Below are 23,554 nucleotides of genomic sequence, written 5' to 3' on the forward strand. Positions count from 1 at the left end.
GTTTGATTCTCAAAGATGTGAAATCAGAGAAGACTTAGGAAGATTGGTTGCAACAAGAAGAAGAAGATCTAATAACATATATCCTAGAGAAAAAAGAGAGAAAGAAGATTGAAGCCATGCAAAAGAGGTCAAGGATAACAAGGAAAGAAAGGTTAAGAAGACATAAAAGAAATGTGAAGTAGTATTGAGTGGAATAAGTTTAGAAGGAGCATCCCCAAACAGAAGAATCGCCCTTTGCCATTGATGTCAAAGGGGGAGAGAAAGACCAGGAAGCATGGAGATAGGGGGAGCATGATCATAGAGGGTGTATATTGGTTGCCATAAATGACGAAGGGGAAGACTGGTGAAAGAAGTTGTCATTGATGTCAAAGGATGTCCAAGAAAAAGAGAATTTGTAACCCTTTCTTTGAATGCATTTTTACTTCATTTACCTAGCTCAAATGGAAGGATAACATAGATGGTTGGAAAGCGTATTCCAAGACCTTTCTAATGGTATATTGCACTCCCTTTTACTCCTCATGGTTGAGGAGATATGAATTTTTGAAGTTTATTAATTATGATGCTTTTGACAAGTCAGCCCCACTATGATGGTTTGGACCTCGAAAAGCACTATATATAGGCATGAGGAGGAGGCATTTTAGCAATTTTCTCAAGGAAAATTCAGATCTATTTAAACAAGTGAAGAAAAGAAGGGTTTTTGGGGTTCATATCTCATGAACCAGAAGTGAGAGGTTGGATTGGAGAGGCTATATATGGAAGGGATTTTGGCACATTTTAAAAGGGTTATGGCACACTTTTTGAAGTTCTTTTTGGCGCTTTTAAAAATTGGTTTTGGCACACTTTTTGAAGGCTTTTGGTTCTGGTTAGAAGGCTATCACAGGCTTGCACCTTGGACAAGTTGATTTTTCCAGTACAATAGATGCAAGTACTTTATTTATGAAATATGATAATTACTTCTACTTCCAATGATATAGATGTTGTTTAGCGCAATAGTGTGATCATTAAGTAATTATACTTCAGAAATTCAACACCATAGACAATAGTGTTGAGAAATCTAGGGGCAACTAGATTAGTTGATTTCTCTTACTTTGATAACTACTTGTGATGTATATTTACTTAACTTGATTAGTTTCTTCTTTCACTTGATTATATTTGGTGTTCTTATGATCAAGCAACTATCAAACAATAAAGAATAATGAGACAAGAGGACATAAGATATAGGTATCAGCGAGGGCCAAAACCTCTCCTTTTGAGAGGAAAACCCACAAGAACTCTTCTATTCTTATAGAACTTCAAATGACGAATTCCAAGACCTTGACCCTTGACCAAGACTCCTCCAAGACCAAGTCAACCTTTTCCTCTTCTAGTGAAAAGTCAAATCAGGTCAATCTAGCCTTGTAGCAGGTGCAATCTCTCCTTCGACCTAGACTTCGAACTTGCAACCTTGGACTGCAATTTCGACCTGCAATTCTTGGCCCCTACTGTAGAAACCCTAAATTGCACATGTGAAGTTTTATAGTGATTTTGTCCTCTTCTCTCCTTCGCTTGAATAACAACTTCTTCTCCTGTAACTCGGCTTACACAATAATACCTCTTTTACTTGTTTTAGCCCCCTATTGTGACTGCAATAATTTGGCTTTTGCCGCAACAAATAGTACATAAACTTCTTTGCACGTGTGAGGAATTTCAACCCTAAAACAGTCTTCATATTTTAGATTCTTTCTTCTTGAAGTCTTCTCTTCCTTCGTTGGCTTTTAGGTCACCTCTCCTTGCTTGTTTTTCGAACTTCTTGATGCTTGAATGGATGCTCTTTGAATGAGGCCGAATACTTTTATTATGGGCTTCCTTGAGTGCTCTAATAGGTTGACTTGCCCCTCTAGGTAGGCCGACTCACTCCTTTTGAAGGCCGACTTGTTTATACAAGGTCTTGGAGGATCATTGACTCTAACTTTGACTCAAATAAATTTTGTTTACAATATGTGACATGCCCAAAAGGGTCTTCCATACATGAGAATGACTCAATTTGACTGGTTGACTCAAAGACAACCCCTAGAAGCACTCAATGGGTGCTTGTACTATAAATCAAATAACCTTCAGCATGAAACCCATGCCTCGAGAATAACAATAATAATTTTATTTTCCTCTTTACATCAAATACATAAAATCATGATTATATATGTCATTATGAAGACCAAACCTAGTTACATATTTTAACACTCCCTCTTAACTAGGGAGGTATTCATAATCCATACAAGGTACTTGGGCATTCTCAAACTAAAGAATTGTCATAAGAAGAGTCGGATTAGTAAGCCATCTCATAAGCTACTTCCTTAGCTTATGTTAAAGTATCTCATCATACCAACTATCATTGTCACATAGCAAGCCCTCGAATAATAGCTCTTTCTCTCCACAAGATCGGAGTACAATGCTGGCGAGACCAATGACTAATAGACACCATCATCATTGTCCCTGAAGGCACATACCCCACTCGGGTGTTCATAGGGTATGTCGTTTTAGGACCATTCCTATCTTGGAATAACACATCCTCAAGAAATTTCCTCTTCGACTACTCTTGCCTATTGGATGCCCTACCACATCCTCAAAGAGTATCATAATCAATCTTAGATGCTTATCCAATCCTCCATTCTTTCTTCACAACATGAAGACAAGAATGATGTGTCTATCTCTCCCTCTCAACTAGGGAAGATATATTCATTCCTATAAAAGGAATATACTCAAGCTCCCTCTTATCTAGGGACTTGTCCAAGCTCCCTCTTAACTAAGGACTTCTTACCAACAACAACTATTTGCTCTTTGGTGGAGATCATGGTTCTATTAGCTACTTATAGAGCTCCTCCTTTTGATGTCATGAACTTCATCTTCTTCATTATGGAGCCTTCATCTTCTAAATTTTCTTCGTAGTGCATCGACCATCCATCACTTTCCTTTCAACGAACCATAGTGTTGCACCAATAGTCATGTCATCTTCTTTGCGTCAGAAAATGATCCTCTAGTCCACATCTGGCTTTTCTTCACATAACCACCTCTTCCATGTCATGTTTCTTTCAGGATCTTCCATCCATTCTCATGAGTACTAGTTGTAGCTGACATCTAAAACTCTCTTTCAGTAGCCTTGTTTCAACCCAACTAGATGTTATTCAAAATAAAAAAAGGAACATCAAATGAAAGTTACCTTTTATTATAGCCTTTTATCATGACATCTGCTGCTGCAATGTCAACATCACGCACATTGATAAACGCATCTCCAAGACTTTTAATGTCAAGGGTCTCCTTCCTTTACAGATTTTATCAAGGTCTTCATATCCTTTCTTATGGAGATGTCATCGCTAATCTTTCTTGTTATCGGATGTTGATCACTTATCTTATCTTACGTGACTGTAGTTGCATCTTTCACAAAATATTCTCTCAACAGTCAACCATCTTGATATGCTGCACTCCTTTGTCATCATAACATCATCCTTCTAAACAATGGATCCTATGCAAGGTGGAATGTTGACTATCAACGAGACATCCGCTTCTTCCAAGTAGAGGTGAACCTTCTAATTGTTGAAATATGTAACCAGGTTTGGTCTTAATAATGACATATGTATCATAATTTTATGTATTTGTTGTAAAGAGAAAAATAATTTTATTATTGTTATTCTTGAAGCATGGGTTTCATGCTCAAGGGAAATTTATTTTTAGGTCAAGCACCCATTGAGTGTTTCTAGGGCTTGTCATTGAGTCTACAAGTCAATTGAGTCATTGTCATGTATGGAAGACCCATTTGGGCATGTTACACCTTGTAAAGAAAATTTGTGTAAAGTCAAAAATGTCAAATAGACCCTCCAAGACCTTGTCATCATCAAAAGATCAAGTCAACCTTCTTGAGTGAACAAGTCGGCCAACAATTCAACCTAGAAAGAAGCCTATAAATAAGAAGACTGCGACCTCATTTGTCTATCATCCATCCAACTCTCAAGTAGTTCGATCTAAGAAGAAAAGAGGACTAATAAGGAAGCCGAATACTTAGCAAAGAAAGAGAAGGAGAAAGTAGAGTTTTTGGAACTGTTTTTGGGCTAATATCCTTCACACGTGTGAAAGAGCTAGAGCATTGGTTGCAGCAGCAAGACCAGAATTGCAATGACCTTAGGAGACCGAAATCAATTGTGAAAGGGACTAAGGTTGCAAGCCGAGTACTGAAGAAGGAAAAGACTATCCAAGTGAAGAAGGAAAGGAGGTAAATTCATCTTACACGTGCAATCTATGGTTTCTGCAAAAGAAGCTATTGGGGATCGAAATTGCATAAGAAGCATCTGGGGGTCGAAGTTACAGAATTATTTGGGGTCAAGTTGCTGGAAAGAAAGCTCATCAAGAAGGAAGGATTGAATTGGTTTTGGAGGGGACTTTGACAAGGGTCTTAGGTCTTGGAATTCGTCAATTAAAGTTATATAAGAAGAGAAGAGTTCTTGTGGGTTTTCCTCTCAAGTGGAGAGGTTTTGGCCTTGGCTGATCGCCTACATCTTGTGTCCTCTTGTCTCATTGTTCTTTATTATTTTGGTAGCTGTTTGATGATAAGAACACAATAATAATCAAGTTAAAAGAAGAAGCTAATTAAGTAAAAAGACATCACAAGCAGTTATCAAAGTAAGAGAAGTCTTTCAACATGGTATCAGAGCTAAGGTGACAAGACGAGGAAATGCAGCTTGAAGAAGGACAATCAAAAGGAATATCAAGAAAGGTAAAGGCTTTGAACCATCAAGAAGGGATTCAGTATTAAGGAAGGAACTAAGGAATATCATAGAAAACCTCAAAACCATAGCTCATCCAAAGAAGGGTACACACTTAAAGCATTCTTGGGAAGATCACACTTTTTACAATCATCATCTCAAGGAGAAGAATATCTCAATGCCCCCTGCTCCACTCAAAAAGAAGTATTACCATATCATCAAAAGAATCAAGGTGATCTCCCTCTCTCCGAAGAAAGGATCACACCACAAGCATATTTGAAGAAGGACATCTCTAGAAGAAGCATTGTCATCTTCAAGGACGCAAACATCATCATCAAAATAAAGAAGGCGTCAAGTTGAAGATATCACCATCAAAGGATCATCTTCACTTTACAAGTGTCCTTGTATCTATGACTGAATCTACTTTCAAACTTCACTTGACAAGTAAGTGTCCTTATATCTATGACTGAATCTACTTTTAAAATGACTTCATTGTGCAAGGAGAGCAATAAATTGTTTGGGTCATCAAATTTCCTTGCATGGAAGAAGAGGACATATTTGATCCTCATAGAAAATGAAGTCATTGGACATGTTAAGGGTTTAATTGCTGAACCGCCAAAGGAAGAAACTCAATCTCTAGAAAAGTGTATGAAGGGGGAAATAAGGGCTAAAAGAATCCTTATAAAATCAATTAAGGATTATCTCATCCCCTATGTAGCAAAATTGGAAAAGTCAAAAGACATCTATGACAAATCGATAGAATTATTCTCCGTAAGTACTGCAAGAGAAGTAATATATTTGAGAAATGTGCTAATATAAGATGAAGTTATCAAAGGAAGAAGGGATAACCTCATATCTTATGAAGGTTTCAGAAATACGAGACCAACTGCAAGAGTTGGGGGAAATAATGTTCGATAAAGAAATGACCACCGCGGTGCTCAATGCACTACTTGATAAATGGGGCAACTTTGTATCAAACATCTATGGAAAGAAGGAATCCACCCCATTCAGTGAACTTTGGTCATTGTGTAAGATTGAAGAAACTAGGTTAAAAGCAAAATGTGATGTTTGACCAAGTGAACAAGTTCAAGCATTTGCTGCCATGGCTAGGAGGAAAGGAAAGTTTGGGAATTTTGGTCCTCAGAAAAAGGAGAAGATTGATATGTCAAAGATCCAATGCTATGGTTGTTAGGAATATGGGCATTACAAGAGAGTTTGTTCTAAATTCAAGAAGGAAAACAAGAAAAGGAAAGAAAGGAATGAAGCCCATGTCACTGAAGAAGTGGAAGAAACTAAGAAGAAGAAATCAAAGGAGCAGGAAGTGAAAGATATCTACTATGACTGAGATAATCTCCTTCACTTAATTCTTTTTAGTTTTTGTGAAAGATAGCTATCATGGTAGAAAGCATTGTAAGTATGATAGGATGCATACGATTAGGAGATGGCATCATATTAGAAGCATACGATTGAAGCAAGAGCTCATTATAGAAGCTTGAAAGAATAGTTGAAATAGAAGTCTACATGGTTGTAACAATCATCATAGAAAGGAAGTAGCTCTTGGTTACCTCATTGAAAGCATAAGTAGTATATATGATTGAAAGAAAGTCATCTAGCATGATAGAAGATAAAAATAATTCATCATACATCATCATCATTAGGGAGGAGTATTTGCAGGATGAAGATAATCAAGATCCTCTGTTCGAAGCTTCATTAGAAGGTTCACCTCTACTTGGAAGAAGCGTCTCGTTGATCATTCCACTGTGTATGGGATCTATTAGTTAGAAGGATGATGGTATGATGACATAGAAGTGCAACATAGCTGAACTACTTTCAAGCAAGGAAAGGAAACTACCGAAGGAAGTCTAGATAACCAAATGAAGAAAAGAGGTATGTATGCATGTATTTGATAGATTAAGTCATGTCATCATATAGTTGTAGATAACATGAGTGAATGCTCTATCTCATGAGCATGATCAAAAAAGAAGGATCTCTTCCTTTAGAAAGATGCATCAAGGCATGGTTCACATATTGACAAGATGAAATCACCATAATATGTTCTCATATGGAATATGAGGTGGTTGACAAAGATGAAGGAACCATGGATGGAAGTTCCCGAGGAGCAATATGTGAAGAAAGAAAGAAGAGATTGTGAAAGATGCAATTATAGTCATGTAAGAAAAGATAAGAAATCAACATCTAAAGGCTAAAAGAATTGGCTATGACATCTCCATAGAGAAGGTATGAAGACCCTGATAAGGTCTGTAAAGGAAGGATACCCTTGACATTGAAAGTCTTGGAGATGTGTTTATGAATATACAGGATGTTGATGTTGCAAGCAACTGATGTCATGATGAAAGGCCATCATAAAAAGGTAACTTTGATTGATGTTCATTTTGAATTTTGAACAATATCTGGTTGCGTTAAACAAGGCTACCAAAGGAGAGTTGTAGATGTCACCTACAACCGAGAATGGATGGAAGATCTTGAAAGAAACATGACTTGGAAAAAGGTAGCTAGATGAAGAAAAACCAGATGTAGACTAGAAGATCACTTTCCAATGAAGAGAAGGATTACATGACTAATATGGTTCGTGAAGGAAAGTGATGGATGGTCGATGCCCTACGAAGAAAAACCTAGAAGATGAAGGCTTCACAATGATGAAGATAAAAATTCATGACATCGAAAGGAGGAGCTATACAAGTAGTTGAAGGTACCATGATCTCCACCAAAGAGCAGAAAGTTGTTGTTGGAAAAAAGTCCCTAGTTAAGAGGGAGCTTGGAATCAAGTCCCCGGTTAAGAGGGAGTTTAGACAAGTCCCTGGATAAGAGGGAGCTTAGACAAGTCCCTGGATAAGAGGGAGCTTGGGTATATTCCTTTTATAGGAATGATTATATCTTCCCTAGTTTAGAGGGAGAGATAGACACATCATTCTTGTCTTCATACTGTGAAGAAATAATGGTGGATTGGGTAAGCATTTGACACTACTTCTGATGCTCTTTGAGGATGAGGTAGGGCATCCAAGATAAGAGTAGTCAAAGAGGAAATACCTTAAGGATGTGTTATTCCAAGATATAGGAATTGTCCTAAAAGGACATACCCTGTGAACACCCGGGTGGGGTATGTGCCTTTAGAGACAATGATGCTGGTGTCTATCAGTGATTGGTCTCGCCAACATTGTGCTTTCATCTTGTGGAGAGATAGAGCTATTAGTCAAGGCCTTGTTATGTGACAATGTTGGTTGGTATGAAGAGATGCTTTGGGATAAGTTAAGAAAGTAGTTTATGAGATGGCTTACCAATCCGACTCTTCTTATGAGAATTCTTCAGTGTGGGAATGTCCAAGTACCTTGTATGGATTATGAATACCCCCCTAGTTAAGAGGGGGTGTTGAAATATGTAACTAGGTTCAGTCTTCATAATGACACATGTAATCATAATTTTATGTATTTGTTGTAGAGAGAAAATTAAATTTGTTATTGTTATTCTTGAGGCATGGGTTTCATGCTCAAGGGAAATTTATTTTTAGGTCAACCACCCAATGAGTGCTTCTAGGGCTTGTCATTGAGTCTACAAGTCGATTGAGTCATTGTCATGTATGGAAGACCCATTTGGGAAAAATTTGTATAAAGTAAAAAATGTCAAACAGACCCTCCAAGACCTTGTCATCATCAAAAGATCAAGTTGGCCTTCTTGAGTGAACAAGTCGGACTAAAGGCAACAATTCGACCTAGAAAGAAGCCTATAAATAAGAAGACTTCGACCTCATTTGTATATCATCCATCCAGGTCTCAAGTAGTTCGATCTAAGAAGAAAAGAGGACGAATAAGGAAGCATAATATTTAGCAAAGAGAGAGAAGGAAAAAGTGAAGTTTTTGGAAATGTTTTGGGCTAATATCCTTCACATGTGCAAAAGAGTTAGGGCACCAATTGAAGCAACAAGACCGAAATTGCAGCTACCTTAGGAGACTGAAATTAGGTGTGAAAGAGATTAAGTTTGCAAGCCGAGTACTCAAGAAGGAGAAGGCTATCCAAGCGAAGAAGGAAAGGAGGTAAATTCATCTCACATGTGCAATCTAGGGCTTTTGCAAAAGAAGCTGTTGGGGATTGAAATTGCAAAAGAATCTATTGGGGGTCGAAATTGCAGAAGAAGCAACTAGGGGTCAAAGTTGCAAAAGTCGCTGGGGTCAAGTTGCTAGAAAGAAAGCTCATTAAGAAGGAAGGATTGACTTGGTCTCGGAGGGGACTTTAACAAGGGTCTTAGGTTTTGGAATTCATCAATTGAAGTTCTATATGAAGAGAAGAGTTCTTGTGGGTTTTCCTCTCAAGTGGAAAGGTTTTGGCCTTTGCTGATCGCCTATATCTTGTGTCCTCTTGTCTCATTGTTCTTTATTGTTTTGGTAGCTCTTTGATGATAAGAACACAATAATAATAAAGTTAAAAGAAGAAGCTAATCAAGTTAAGTAAAAAGACATCACAAGTAGTTATCAAAGTAAGAGAAATCTTTGAACACTAATGAAGATTCCAATAGAGGGTCTTGATTATCCTCATCTTGAAAATGTTCCTTCTTAATGATGATGATGTATGATGATTTGTTTCTATCTTGCTAGATGACTTTCTTCCAACCATATATGCTACTATTTTGGTTGTCTTTTCATGCTTTCAATGAGGATACCTTGAGCTACTTCCTTTCCATCGTAATGACTGCTACAACCATGTAGACTTCTACTTCAACTATCCTTTCAAGCTGCTATAATGATGTAGTGAGCTCTTGCTTCAATCGTATGATTTTGATACGATGCCATCTTCAAATATGATGCATCCTATCATACTTACAATGCTTCCTACCATGATAGCTATCTAAAATTGAAAAGAACTAAGTGAAGGAGATTATCTCAGTCATAGTAGAGATCTTTCACTTCCTCCTTATTTGATTTCTTCTTCTTAGGTTCTTCCACTTCGTCGGTGAGATGAGCTTATTCCTTTATTTCCTTTTCTTGTTGTCCTTCTTGAGTTTAGGACAATCTCTCTTGAAATGCCCATATTCTTGACAACCATAGTTTTGGATCTTTGACATATTGATCTTCTTCTTTTTATGAGGACCAAACTTCCCAAACTTTCCTTTTCTCCTAACCATGGAAGGAAATGCTTGAACATGTTCATTTGATCCCACATTGCCTTTTTCTTTCAACCTGGTTTCTTCAATCTTACGTTCATTGAATGGGGTGGCTTCCTTCTTTCCATAGATGCTTGATACAAAGTTGCCCTATTCATCAGGTAGTGCATTGAGCACAACAGTGGTCATTTCTTTGTCGGACATTATTTCCCCCAACTCTTGTAGTTGGTTTCGTATTTGTGACACCCTCATAAGATATGAGGCTGTCCCTTCTTCCTTTGATACTTTCATCTTGTATAACTCGGCTCTCAAGGATATAACTTCTCCTGCAGTGCTTACAGAGAATAGTTCTACCAACTTATCATAGATTTCTTTTGAATCTTCCAACTTTGCCACATAAGGGATGAGGAGACCCTTGATTGATTCTATAAGGATTCTTTGAACCCTTATTTCCCTTTTTCATATATTGCTAGAGCTTGAACTTCTTCTATTGGTGGTTTGACAATTGAACCCTTAACATGTCCAATGACTTCATTTTCTATGAGGATTAAATCTGTCCTCTTCTTCCCTGGAAGGAAATTTGATGAACCAATTTATTGCTCTCCTTGTAGAATGAAGCCATTTTAATAGTAGATTCAAACATAGATATAAAGGTACTTGTCAAGTGAAGATGCTCCTTTGATAATGATATCTTCAACTTGATGCCTTCTTTGATTTTGATGATGGTTGACGAGGATAGCTCCCTTGAAGATGACAATAGTTCTTTTTCTAGAGGTGTCTTTCTTCAAATATGCTTGAGATGTGATCCTTGCTTTAATAAGAGGGAGATCACCTTGATGTATTTGATTATTATGACAACGCTTCTTACTTCCTTGGACGATAATGTAGAATGTGGAGGCTTCCCAAGGTGCTTCAAAATGTAGGGTCCTTCTTTCATTGAGTGGAGGTAGGGTACTTGAAAGTAGAGTCTTGAGGTCGTCTTCTTTTTGAGTTGTGATGATCCTTGTGATGTGATGAATGGTTCTCCTTGGTGTTGCTTAGATTGCTCGACTCTTATGCATGCCTTCTTAATGGTTCGATGTCCTCTTTGATGCCTTGACTGTTCTTGATATTCCTTTTGATGGTCCTTCTACAAGTTGCCTTTTCTTGTCTTGTCACCTTAGCTCTGATACCATGTTGAGAAATCTAGGGGAAGTTAGATTAGGTGATTTCTCTTACTTTGTTAACTGCTTGTGATGTATATTTACTTAACTTGATTAGTTTATTCTTTCACTTGATTATATTTAGTGTTCTTATCATCAAACAACTATCAAAAAATAAAGAATAACGAGACAAGACGACACAAGATATAAGTATCATCCAGGGAGAAAACCTCTCCTTTTGAGAGGAAAACCCACAAGAACTCTTCTTTTCTTATAGAACTTCAAATGACGAATTCCAAGACCTTGGCCCTTTGACCAAGATTCCTCCAAGACCAAGTCAACCTTTTCCTCTTCTAGCAAAGTCAAACCAAGTCAATCTAGCCTTGTAGCAACTGCAATCTCTCCTTCGACGTAGACTTCGGACTTTCAACCTTGGACTGCAATTTCAACCTGCAATTCTTGGCCCCTATCGCAGAAACCCAAAATGGCATGTGTGAGGTTTTATGGTGATTGTCCTCTTCTCTCCTTTGTTTGAATAACAACTACTTCTCCCGCAACTCAGTTTACACAATAGTACCTCTTTTATTTGTTTTAGCCTCCTATTGTGATTGTAATAATTTGGCTTCTGCTGAAACAGAGTCAAACCAAGTCAATCTAGCCTTGTAGCAACTGCAATCTCTCCTTCGACCTAGACTTCGGACTTTCAACCTTGGACTGCGATTTCAACCTGCAATTCTCGGCCCCTACTGCAGAAACCCTAGATGGCATGTGTGAGGTTTTATGGTGATTTTGTCCTCTTCTCTCCTTTGTTTGAATAACAACTTCTTCTCCTGCAACTCGGTTTACACAATAATACCTCTTTTATTTGTTTTAGCCTCCTATTGCGATTGCAATAATTCAGCGTCTACTGCAACAAATAGTACCCAAACTTCTGGAAGTTAGATTAGGTGATTTCTCTTACTTTCATCACTGCTTGTGATGTATATTTACTTAACTTGATTAGTTTATTCTTTCACTTTGATTATATTTAGTGTTCTTATCATCAAACAACTATCAAAAAATAAAGAATAACGAGACAAGACGACACAAGATATAAGTATCATCCAGGGAGAAAACCTCTCCTTTTGAGAGGAAAACCCACAAGAACTCTTCTTTTCTTATAGAACTTCAAATGACGAATTCCAAGACCTTTGCCCTTTGACCAAGATTCCTCCAAGACCAAGTCAACCTTTTCCTCTTCTAGCAAAGTCAAACCAAGTCAATCTAGCCTTGTAGCAACTGCAATCTCTCCTTCGACGTAGACTTCGGACTTTCAACCTTGGACTGCAATTTCAACCTGCAATTTTTGGCCCCTATCGCAGAAACCCAAAATGGCATGTGTGAGGTTTTATGGTGATTGTCCTCTTCTCTCCTTTGTTTGAATAACAACTACTTCTCCCGCAACTCAGTTTACACAATAGTACCTCTTTTATTTGTTTTAGCCTCCTATTGTGATTGCAATAATTTGGCTTCTGCTGAAACAGAGTCAAACCAAGTCAATCTAGCCTTGTAGCAACTGCAATCTCTCCTTCGACCTAGACTTCGGACTTTCAACCTTGGACTGTAATTTCAACCTGCAATTCTCGGCCCCTACTGCAGAAACCCTAGATGGCATGTGTGAGGTTTTATGGTGATTTTTTCCTCTTCTCTCCTTTGTTTGAATAACAACTTCTTCTCCTGCAACTCGATTTACACAATAATACCTCTTTATTTGTTTTAGCGTCCTATTGCGATTGCAATAATTCAGCTTCTACTGCAACAAATAGTACCCAAACTTCTTCGCACGTGTGAGGAATTTCAACCCTAAAACAATCGTCAAATTTCAGGCTCTTTCTTCTTGAAGTCTTCTCTTCCTTTGCTGGCTTTTAGGTCACCTCTCCTTGGTTTTTTTTTGAACTTCTTGATGCTTGAATGGGTGCTCTTTGAATGAGGCTAAATACTTCTATTTATAGGCTTCCTTGAGTGCCCTAATAGGCTGACTTGTCCCTCTAGGTAGGCTGACTTGCTCCTTTTGAAGGCCGACTTGTTTGTAGCACTATGACAAGGTCTTGGAGGGTCTTTGACTCTAACTTTGACTCAAATAAATTTTCTTTACAATATGTAACATGCCCAAAAGGGTCTTCCATACATGACAATGACTCAATTTGACTTGTTGACTCAAAGACAAGCCCTAGAAGCACTCAATGGGTGGTTGACCTATAAATCAAATAACCTTGAGCATGAAACCCATTCCTCAAGAATAATAATAATAATTTTATTTTCCTCTTTACATCAAATACATAAAATCATGATTACATATGTCATTATGAAGACCAAACCTAGTTACATGATGCGAATGGGTGTCTCCTTGGGCAGGCCAACATGATGACTTGGAGGGCCGACTTGGTCTCTTGTGGAGGCAAAAATTCAAATTTTCTTTTGCAAAGGTCATGAAGAACACGCCTTTCATAAATTTTCTTTTGAATATAAAAATCAATAAATATTTTCTTTTTTCTTAAAAGCATGAAGAACATGCTTCATATAAATTTTCTTCTACAAATATAATTTATATTTCATCATTACAAGTTTAAATGAAACATTTTGAAGACTGACCATAGCTACAATATTCAACAGGATAAGAGGTACTACTGTAGTTTTGTTTTGTTTTGTTTTGTTTTTCTGTGTAGTGTATTTGAGAGGGCCAATATCCCCAGTACGAGATTGTTTATTTCTCTTTATTAAAACAAGGGTGGCAAGGTGGAGCAAGGCAATGGAGTTGTAGCTTCCTTCAGGTTGAAGCCTGTAAATTAGGGGGTTGGTGCATCCTTCCAGTAGGTGCTGGTAAACTAGGGGGTTGTTGCCTCCTTCAAGTAGGTGTTGGTAAACTAGGGGGTTGTTGCCTCTTTCAAGTTGGTACTTGTAAACATTGAAACTATTTAAGATAAATTTTATATGTAAATTAATGTGTTGTTGATAAGTATTATTTGCATGTTGTCTTTGAAGTTTTAAACAATGGTTAATAGTGTCCAATACTGATTCACCTCCCCTCCCTCTCAGTATTGGTAATATTTCCAACAATGTGTATTGCTTTGGGAAACTTGAAAGTACCCAAAAATAAGAGTACAACCAGACCATAAAGATAGGCAATGCTATGCCATAAACTGCTCTGTTCAAAATTTACTAGCTGAACTCCTCCTGAAAGGAGTGGCAACAGGGGACACTTAGTTCCTTGGCTTATTTGATTCCTAAGCCCTACTAGGGAAGCCTTCCTTGCATTAGATTCTGTCCATCATGAAATGAGAGGAGTAATTAGTGAGGTGACAGGGGTCATCTCGAGTAGTGAACTCCTTCCTTTCTATGTCTATGGGATGTGGTTCTCTCTATCCGGCCATCTCCCATGCTATGAGTGCCGCTATGTGCTGCTGATACGATGCCAGATGGGCCTGAGGTCTACTAACCCCTATGGGCTGAGGTATACTCACTCGGGGCATTCCTGCTCTGCTAGCAACCCCATTCATTGCGTTGTCTTTGTGTGCCCTGCAAGTTGTTGACCTTATGTGTTTTTTCCTTGTTGGGTGACCCATCATCTCATCCTTGGTTCGGTTAGTGGCGCTGTTCCTTCTAGTTCCCTTGCACATGTTCCCATCTGCCTCTAGTCGTCATTGAAAACAACCACAAGTGGGAACAGATCCCATCTATCCATGGTTGATCCAATAATCGCATGCCTTTAAAAGCATACATATCTATACATATATGTAGCTCATTATCTTCATATTCTACCAGTTGAGAATAAGTTACAAAGGAATGCATCAAACGAATGGTAACGTGCCAGTTAAACACTCCACCCATTACTATTGCTGAAAGAAACCGTATGTATGTCTACAATTATTACTATATTATATTGCATATCTAGTTGGTCCTCCTAATTCCATATTCGACTGGGCTCCTAGGACCGATCAGCTTGGATCATGCTACGATGTCACCATCTATACCTGGCTCTGCAATGAAAATAGAGCCGAGCCTACCATGAATGAAGCGGATCAAACCGATCCCACTATTAGCTGGGGGGTGCCGCTCTTGCGAAGAATAGAACGGCGCCCTATCTTCCTATCTCCCGATTGAGATTGATTCTTTTGCCCGATTGTTCTGGACGTAAGCTGCTGGCCGGGTGAAGAAGGATGGCCGGGTTTTCTTCCTGCAAAGCCCAATAGCCAGGCTCGAGGAGCAAGATCTCTCTATGAACGTAGAGAAATCCTAAAGATAGATAAGAGTGAAAATGACGAGTCCCTAGCTAGGATGAAGCAAGGGTTAATCTCAGGAGCTAAGCATACTTACTTTCTTCCTATGAGTTCTATCAAGCTATAAAGTAAGAAGTTATCTCTAATCCTAAAGACTAAGTCAAAACAGGTAGGATCTTAGAGTAGCCCGTTGTTTTTAGGGTTAATTCCCTTTCTGCGGTCAGCTGCGGGTCCTTGTTGGGTTGCACATTCTCTGGGTCACCTAGTGAGGCTTTGCACTATGTACTAGATTTTGCTGTAATAGGACACCAAGGTCGAAAATTGTGAGGGTAATTTCAATTTGCTACAGAATAGATAAAGATAAAATGATTATGCACTTTATTGCTATTAAAAGAACTGTATATATGGTGGAGAAGCTATTTTTCATGGGAATTAGACCTGAATAAGTGATTAAAAGTTGGTGAAGAAACTATATATGATGCTCCATGGTGGCAATTTTAGCCAGTCCAATGTTGTAGTTGCGGCCCACTGAAGGAGATGGAGTTAGACTATCAGATGCTGAAAAACATTTTTTCAGATGAAGACTCCATGGAATTAAAGGATTAAGCTTAAGCCTCTAAACTGTTATGTCACAAGTACTTCACTGATCAGGCAGAGGAATCAAACCTTCACTGAAAGCCCAAAAAGTTGCACTAGGATATTATGAAGTAAAAGCCAGATCAACCAAACCTGTCTAAAAGGAGGCACTAGAAAGTCCTAAAGCTTCTGATTAGAGAAGAGCATTAGATGAAGAACATGAATCACTCAATGAAATCCATACATGTGCTCTGGTTACACTTCCACCTGGATGGAAGATAATTGACTGCAGATGGATAGTCAAACAAAAGTTTAAATTTGATGGTACCATTTATTGATACAAATCTCAATTGGTTACAAAGGGTACTTTTTAATTTGAAAGAATTGATTACCATGATACATACTCCAGTTGTGAAAACAACATATAATCAAGTGACATTGGCCTCTGCAACTTTGAGTGTAATTATTGTGTTCCTCGATAGAGAAATAGAGGAGGAAATACACATGGATCAACCAGAAAGGTTTTTCGTTGGAGCTGAGGTGTTGGTTTGCAAATTGAAGAATTTTTTATCTAGACTTGTGCAATCATCCCAAGCATGGTATCAAAGAGTCGATGCATGCTTTACAGACGATGATTTTAAGTAAAGTAATGAGGATTGCAATTTCTATGCCGACATTGGAAGTCATGTTATTATTGCTTTGTATGCAGATAATGCCATACTACATGGCAATGATTTAACAATTTTGAATCAAACAAAAGCAAGTCGTCAATCCAAATTTAAGAAGATCGATTATGGCAATATACACTATTGTATTCATTTGCAGTGGGACAGGAAGAAGACCCCACACATTAATCAAAGGAAGTACCGTGAATGAATATACTTGGACAGTTTCACATGGAGATGTGCAAGCTAGTAACCATCCCAGTGGAATAGAGTCTCCAGTTATTGAGGGAAACAAATCGTCAAACCGAAAAGAGACGGAAAACGTGTGTGATATGTGATATCAAAGTGTCGTCGGAACTTGGAATTTTAATTATATTCATTGGTGTGTGCTCAACCAAACATTGCGTTTGCTGTAATAGGTTTGATAATCACTCTCTCACATCCTGGCCTACAGCAGTGACAAGTTGTTACCAGATTTTACACTTGATATAAAACACATCAATTCAGCCGCGGACCTTTGACTTCATGACTATTGGGATTCCATTCATTAATAAAATTCATGTGTAGACTGTACGTATCATATTATTTGTAAAAAGACTGTGATGAGTGAATAAATATATTGCTTCCGTGTTCTCCAACAGTTTTTATCATTATTTTAGCTTTGTTTTGCTGTTAATGCATACATTCAGACTGCGATAAGGAGTAGTATTTCTCAGCGCGTTTATAGCTTATATGTCAGTATGCATGTTTATGCCTTTATTTAAATGAATGGAGCTTTCTGTTAGATGTGTATTCATTAGTGATACCCATTTCGTTGTTTTCCTTTATTTAAATGAATGGAACGTTCTGTTAGATGTGTATTCATTAGTGATATTCATTTCGTTGTTGACTGCATTAAGGAGCGTCTCTGCATATTTATAACACACAACGCCAGTATGCTTGTTTATTCCTTCATTTAAATGAATGGAACGTTCTGTTAGATGTGTATTCATTAGTGGTATTCATTTCGTTGTTGACTGCATTAAGGAGCATCTCTGCGTGTTTATAACATACAATGCCAGTATGCTTGTTTATTCCTTCATTTAAATGAATGGAACGTTCTGTTAGATGTGTATTCGTTAGTGATATTCATTTCGTTGTTGACACCGGTAAGATGTGTTCCCATTGTTGTGGGGGAGCTCCAGTTTGAGGCTACCTAATGTGCAACCAAGAAACTACGACTGGCTTTTTGGCAAAGGTAGTGATAGCAAGATAGTGTGCAGATGACTGTTGGGAGTCCGTTCATCAACACTATTCGTGTATACACGTGATTTGTAAAAATCTCTGATGACTGAATAACATTATCGTTTCCGTGTTCTCTTCGGAAGTTTTATCATTATTTTGCCTTTGTTGTGCTGTTCGTGCATACATTCAGATTGCATTAAGGAGTATCTCTCTGCACACTTATTAACATATATGCCAGTAAGCATGTTCATTCCATTCTTTAAATGAATGAAACTTTCTGTTAGATGTGTATTCACTAATGATAATCATTTTGATGTTTGACACCCGTAAGATGAGTACCCATCCTTGTGGAGTAGCTCTAGTTTCAGGCTACCTTGTGTGCGGAATCTCCAAAACTGTCAATGGGCTTTTGGTAAAGATAAAGATAATATGATAGCGTGTGGATGCCACTGGCATTTTGAACGCTGAAACTGATGCTGAAACTGTTGCTTGCAGGTTGCTAAGTCTGGATCAATATCCAAGGGACAAAGGAATAAAGCTTGGGCTGAACTGCAAACTGCAATAGAGCAAGGGAACAACCACCTCATTTGCTTTGGGCCAGACGCTCAAGGTGTTTCTCTCTACCCCTCACACACACACACCCAATAATTCCACATGAATGACAACATATACACACCCAATAATTCCACATGAATGACAACATACACATACCCAATAATTCCACATGAATGACAACTGTGAGACAGGTGGTTTACGAGGCATCAATTTACTATTCTCCATAAACTATGGACAAATTAAGCCCAGTAGAACTAGAAAGAAATAAGATACATCAATTTTAATATAACTAATGGCTAATTGGTGCTATAAAATATTGAATCAAACACTTTCAGCTTCCTAACCCTCCAGTTAATTGACTAAGGATTTTTGAAGATCTCAATCTGCATTGTATAGACATTCTATCTCCAAATAAATTACATGAATAATTTTTTTTTCTTGGTTAAATTAAATCGGATTGGTTGAATTATATCCTTTAAACCAGGGTTTATAGAGAAACTTGATTTTGAATAGCAGTAGAAGATTTCTTACTCATTTTGTGTTATTTACGATACTCAAAATGGTTGTCACGCAGGTGGGTTGGAGAACCGAGTACAAAGGCCATTTGTTAAAAAGGATTGGAGGTTCGGTCACTATAGACCAGATGGATTACAAGATCCAATGAGCCGTACTATGAGATGGATATGCAGGGCACCGCACATGATATCCACAAGGCAAGAGAGATCGTAACTAAAGCGGTCTTAAAATATTCTCAACATTGAAAAGGGAGGGATTTAATTTGTATATATTATGCATATATCATGTGTATATAAATTATTGTAATCTCAAAAAATAGAGAAGAAATATAATCTGAAGAATAGAAAAGATATAATAATAATTATAATCTAATTTTAGGGTTTCAGTCTAGCTAGACACTAGACGTAAGGAACGTTAATATAATTTTCAGGTGTCAAGCATGCCTGTTGCATGAAACATTCGGAAAGACTGAAAGAAAGAAAATTGACTACTATGTAAATTTCTGAATTATTATTAAATGGATTGGTGGGGGATAGTCTTTGTAAATGATAATGCCATGGACCCTTTTGGGAAAAAAAATAATTTTTCAAATATTTGGATTGATCTCTATTGTTGAATATCGACACCTCCACTTACTGGTACCATGGTTTAATAAGTTGCGAAATTTCTGGTATGTCGGATGTGCTATAGTGGTTAGAATTGATTTGAGTAACCCTTTGATTGATTTGTTTGAGATGTGGTTATTAAAGCAAGACCTTTGATATGATATGTAGGATGCCTAACGGTTTTGCAGAAGTTCAGTGTTGGGGAATGAAAAAGAAGTCTAATTGGTGAGAAAGCAACATCATTGATGCCAGTCCTTCATTTCTTTTAAAAACGTTTGGATTAGCTTTTCATTATCGATTTTCTAATGGGCTCCTTTTGTTCGAAAGTTCTTAAATTTCACTATCAAATTTATACAGCTAACACTTCACCTGTACGTTATCTCTTATAGCTTCATTCATTAGATTTTCTAATTGGCTCCTTTTGTTCGAAAGTTCTTATATTTGCCTATCAAATTTATACAACTAACCCTTAACCTCTACGTTATCTCTTATGGCTTCAAAGCGGGCTGTTGTACAAACTTCTTTGGTTGAATATACTTACTCTTGACCTTCATGTTCATCAATTCGTCCTCCTTTTATAGTTAGCTTGACTTGATGTGAAGGCTGTCTTGTTAGCTTGACTTGATGTGAAGGCTGGCTTGTTGGTACACCCTTTCTACTCATCTTTGCTTTCAGTGTTAAATTGGTTGATGTCCAACGTGATTGACTGCACTGGTTTTTCTTCCAAGAAAGGTTGTGGTTTTGGCATAATCTTTTTAATATATAGGGTGTCGGAGAGCTTTTATAGCCTCTTCCATGAAGCTCACTACATTACTATAAAAGCTCTTCCATGAAGCTCACTACATTACTATAGAAGGACTCTCGACCTCGGGATAAATCTGGTTTTGGCATAATCTTTTTATAGCCTTTTCCATGAAGCTCACTACATTACTATAAAAGCTCTTTGATTTTTAAATTCATCTCTAACTATAATAGCTCTTTCATGAAGCTCACTACACTACTATAGAAGGACTACTATAGGAAAGGACTACTATAGGATTCTTTTGACCTCAGGATAAATCTCCTTGATTTTTAAATTCATCTCAAGCATTAGAGTAGTGACCTCAGGATAAATCTCCTTGATTTTTAAATTCATCTCAAGCATTAGAGTAGATATTTCTATGGGCCTAAGTGGCATTTAAGTCCATACACTCACACCCATTCCATACTTGTAATAGAAATGGTTATAGAAGGACTACTATTATCCTTGATTTTTAAATTCATCTCAAGCATTATAGTAGATATTTCTATGGGCCTAAGTGGCATTTAAGTCCATACACTCACACCCATTCCATACTTGTAATAGAAATGGTTATAGAAGGACTACTATAGGAAAGGACTACTATAGAAATGGTTATAGAAGGACTACTATAGGAAAGGACTACTATAGGTAGAAATGGTTATAGAAGGACTACTATAGGAAAGGACTACTATAGGATTCGTTTGACCTCAGGATAAATCTCCTTGATTTTTAAATTCATCTCAAGCATTAGAGTAGATATTTCTATGGGCCTAAGTGGCATTTAAGTCCATACACTCACACCCATTCCATACCTGTAATAGAAATGGTGATAGGGTGCTAGAAGGCCTTCATACACTCACACCCACTCCATACCTTAGAAATGGTGATAGGGTGCTAGAAAGCTTTTGGCATACTCTCTAGGAGTGAGCTTTTGTGCCCCCTTGAAGCTCAAATAGGGTGCTAGAAGGCCTTCATACACTCACACCCACTCCATACCTTAGAAATGGTGATAGGGTGCTAGAAAGCTTTTGGCATACTCTCTAGGAGTGAGCTTTTGTGCCCCCTTGAAGCTCACTATTTGAGCTTGACATATATCTCCTTGAATTCTAGTTTCATCTCAAGCATTAGAGTAAATATTTCTAGAGGTGAGAGACAAAAGTGATGGAAGATACTATTTCTAGAGGTGAGACAAAAGTGATGATGGAAGATACAAAAGTGATGATGGAAGATACTATAGGGTATGGACAATGTGGGGCAGAATTTTGACCATTTATATAGCTATATAGGAGTAGAGTATAATGGCACCATCTGATGGTACAATGCTCATAGATCTGGTAATAGAATGCACGATTAGTTTGGCTTTGAATTTTGCAAGTTCTCTACAAATTAAGGATGCAAATGTCGAGGGAGGTAGTGGTATGACTTTTGCTATAGGTGACAATGTGTTAAATTTGGCAACTAGGGCCAAACATCATTTTGAACAACTCTTGTCAGGTAGCTGATATTTTTCTTGGATTCCTCTCTCTGAGAGGTGTAGGAGTGATCTAAAGATCATCGAATTCTGACATGTACAAATGAAGTTATGAATTTATTTTGATTATGGACAAATTGTCAAGTTTGACCAGCGATCAAATTAGGCTCCTTCAGCCTTCAACGTTGCATATAAATAAAAGGTGCCGCCTCCTCATTTTGACATCTCATCTCATTCATCTTTCTCTCTCTCATCTTGATTGGGTACGGATTTCTGGGCCTCTCTCTCCACACGTGCGAAAGGAAGATTGTCTTTTCTAGATGCTGTGTTGACCAGATTTGATCAAAATTTTAGGAGGCTGACTTTGACTAGCGTTGACCCTGTTTGACTTTGGTTTTGTGAGGGAGACTTCTGTTTGGGTAGGCCACTGTTTTGGGCACAAAAATCGAGGCAAGTTTGACCCAGCATTGACCACTAATTCAGGTTGTTGTGTTGACTTTTGTTGACCAGATTTGACTGGTTAATTTCAGACTATTTTGGGTTGCTTTATCTCGCTGTTGGAGGCCGAGTTGACCAAGGTTGATCGCGCTGTTTTGGAGGTCAATTTCAGCCCTGTTGACCAACGTTGACTTTCTGGTTAGGGCTTTCTGTTTCTGCTGTTTTGACTGATTAGTTTGGGCAAGTGAATATTGTAAATTATACTGAAATTTTGAAGAATTATAAGAAGAATTGATCAAGGGTTTCCCCACATTGGGGTTTGTCCCTGGCTTGTGCCATATCTTGTGTCCTCCTGTGTTGGCTTGTCTTCTACTATTATTGTTTATGTTCTATCTGCGTTTTATTATCATGTTGATGTGATTGCTACACTGGATATGATATTGGGCTAATAAAGAAAATTGAAGTAAAATTGCTCTAAGCATAGAACATACCATTGTTATTCTAAAATCAACATGGTATTAGAGCTGAGGTGAAAACAAAGCCCAAGTAAGAGTGAAGAGCAATCATTAAGAGGAGCAGTCACTGATCAAGAACAAGTCTCAATGGCCGCCACATCCTACTTCAAGTTTGATGATAAGCTTCATGATAAGTCTGATTATCATGCATGGAAGATGTCTCTTGATTTGACTTTAGAAGAGCAAGATGTCATGGATTATGTGCATGGAAAGATTTCGGAACCTCCTTCAAATGCACCTGCTATTGCTAAGACAAAGTACAAGAAGGGTGAAGTCAAAGCCAAGAAGATCATTAGGGATTCTATTCACATAAGCACTTAGTTGCTTACATCTCCGATTTGAATACATCAAAGGAGATATATGATAGGTTCGTTGGCATGTTTCAATCTAGCAATGTAAATCAAATTCTTTTCCTCAAGAACAAACTGAAGGATATAAAGAAGGGAAAAGGTGAGGATATTCAATCCTACTTCATGAGGATTACCGAGATAAAAAATGATGTTCTTTCGATTGGTGAAGCTATTGCTGGCAGGGAGCTCACTCTCATTTCCCTGGGAGGTCTTCCTCCCGAATGGCATGTGTTCAACACTACTATTTTCAATAACGATAGAGGCCTTCAAATAGGAATAATCCTACCGCATTCTCCGCTCATGGCAAGAGGAAGAACAATGCAGGTTCAAAGAGGCAAAGTCAAGGAAGGCCGAGATTCAAAAATGGAAGGAAGGGAAGATGCTTCATTTGCAACAAGTTTGGTCACTATGCCAGGGAGTGTCCAAATAGAAGGAACACATCTCATGATGATGATCACAATCATTCCAGGGCAACACCAAAAATCAAAGGAATGGCAGGGTAAACAACAAAGCGAAAAGGAATGCTTTTGCTACTCAACTTGGAAATGGTCGAACTTCTAAAAGAACAAGAAACTCCAAGTATGATGAGTCTAATGTTGTAAATTCTAAGCAAAAGG

General features: G+C 37.8%; 1 protein-coding gene across 12 annotated transcripts in view; it reads left to right on the forward strand.

Annotated features, from left to right (window-relative positions):
- The window catches only part of LOC149229371 (galactolipid galactosyltransferase SFR2, chloroplastic-like), a 99,107-nt gene extending 79,872 nt beyond the window's left edge, over nt 1-19,235 (forward strand). For all 12 annotated transcript variants that reach the window (XM_089378583.1, XM_089378587.1, XM_089378585.1 and 9 more), the window contains 2 exons: nt 18,202-18,316; nt 18,836-19,235. In XM_089378583.1, the coding sequence (XP_089234709.1) occupies nt 18,202-18,316; nt 18,836-18,990 (270 nt within the window). In that variant the 3' untranslated portion in view covers nt 18,991-19,235. The remainder of the gene's footprint in view (nt 1-18,201; nt 18,317-18,835) is intronic.
- The last annotated feature ends 4,319 nt before the right edge of the window (nt 19,236-23,554 follow it).

Source organism: Pinus tabuliformis, chromosome J, assembly GCF_031772625.1.
Source record: "Pinus tabuliformis cultivar Carrire ecotype Pingquan chromosome J, CPIR1, whole genome shotgun sequence".
NCBI lineage: Eukaryota > Viridiplantae > Streptophyta > Pinopsida > Pinales > Pinaceae > Pinus > Pinus tabuliformis.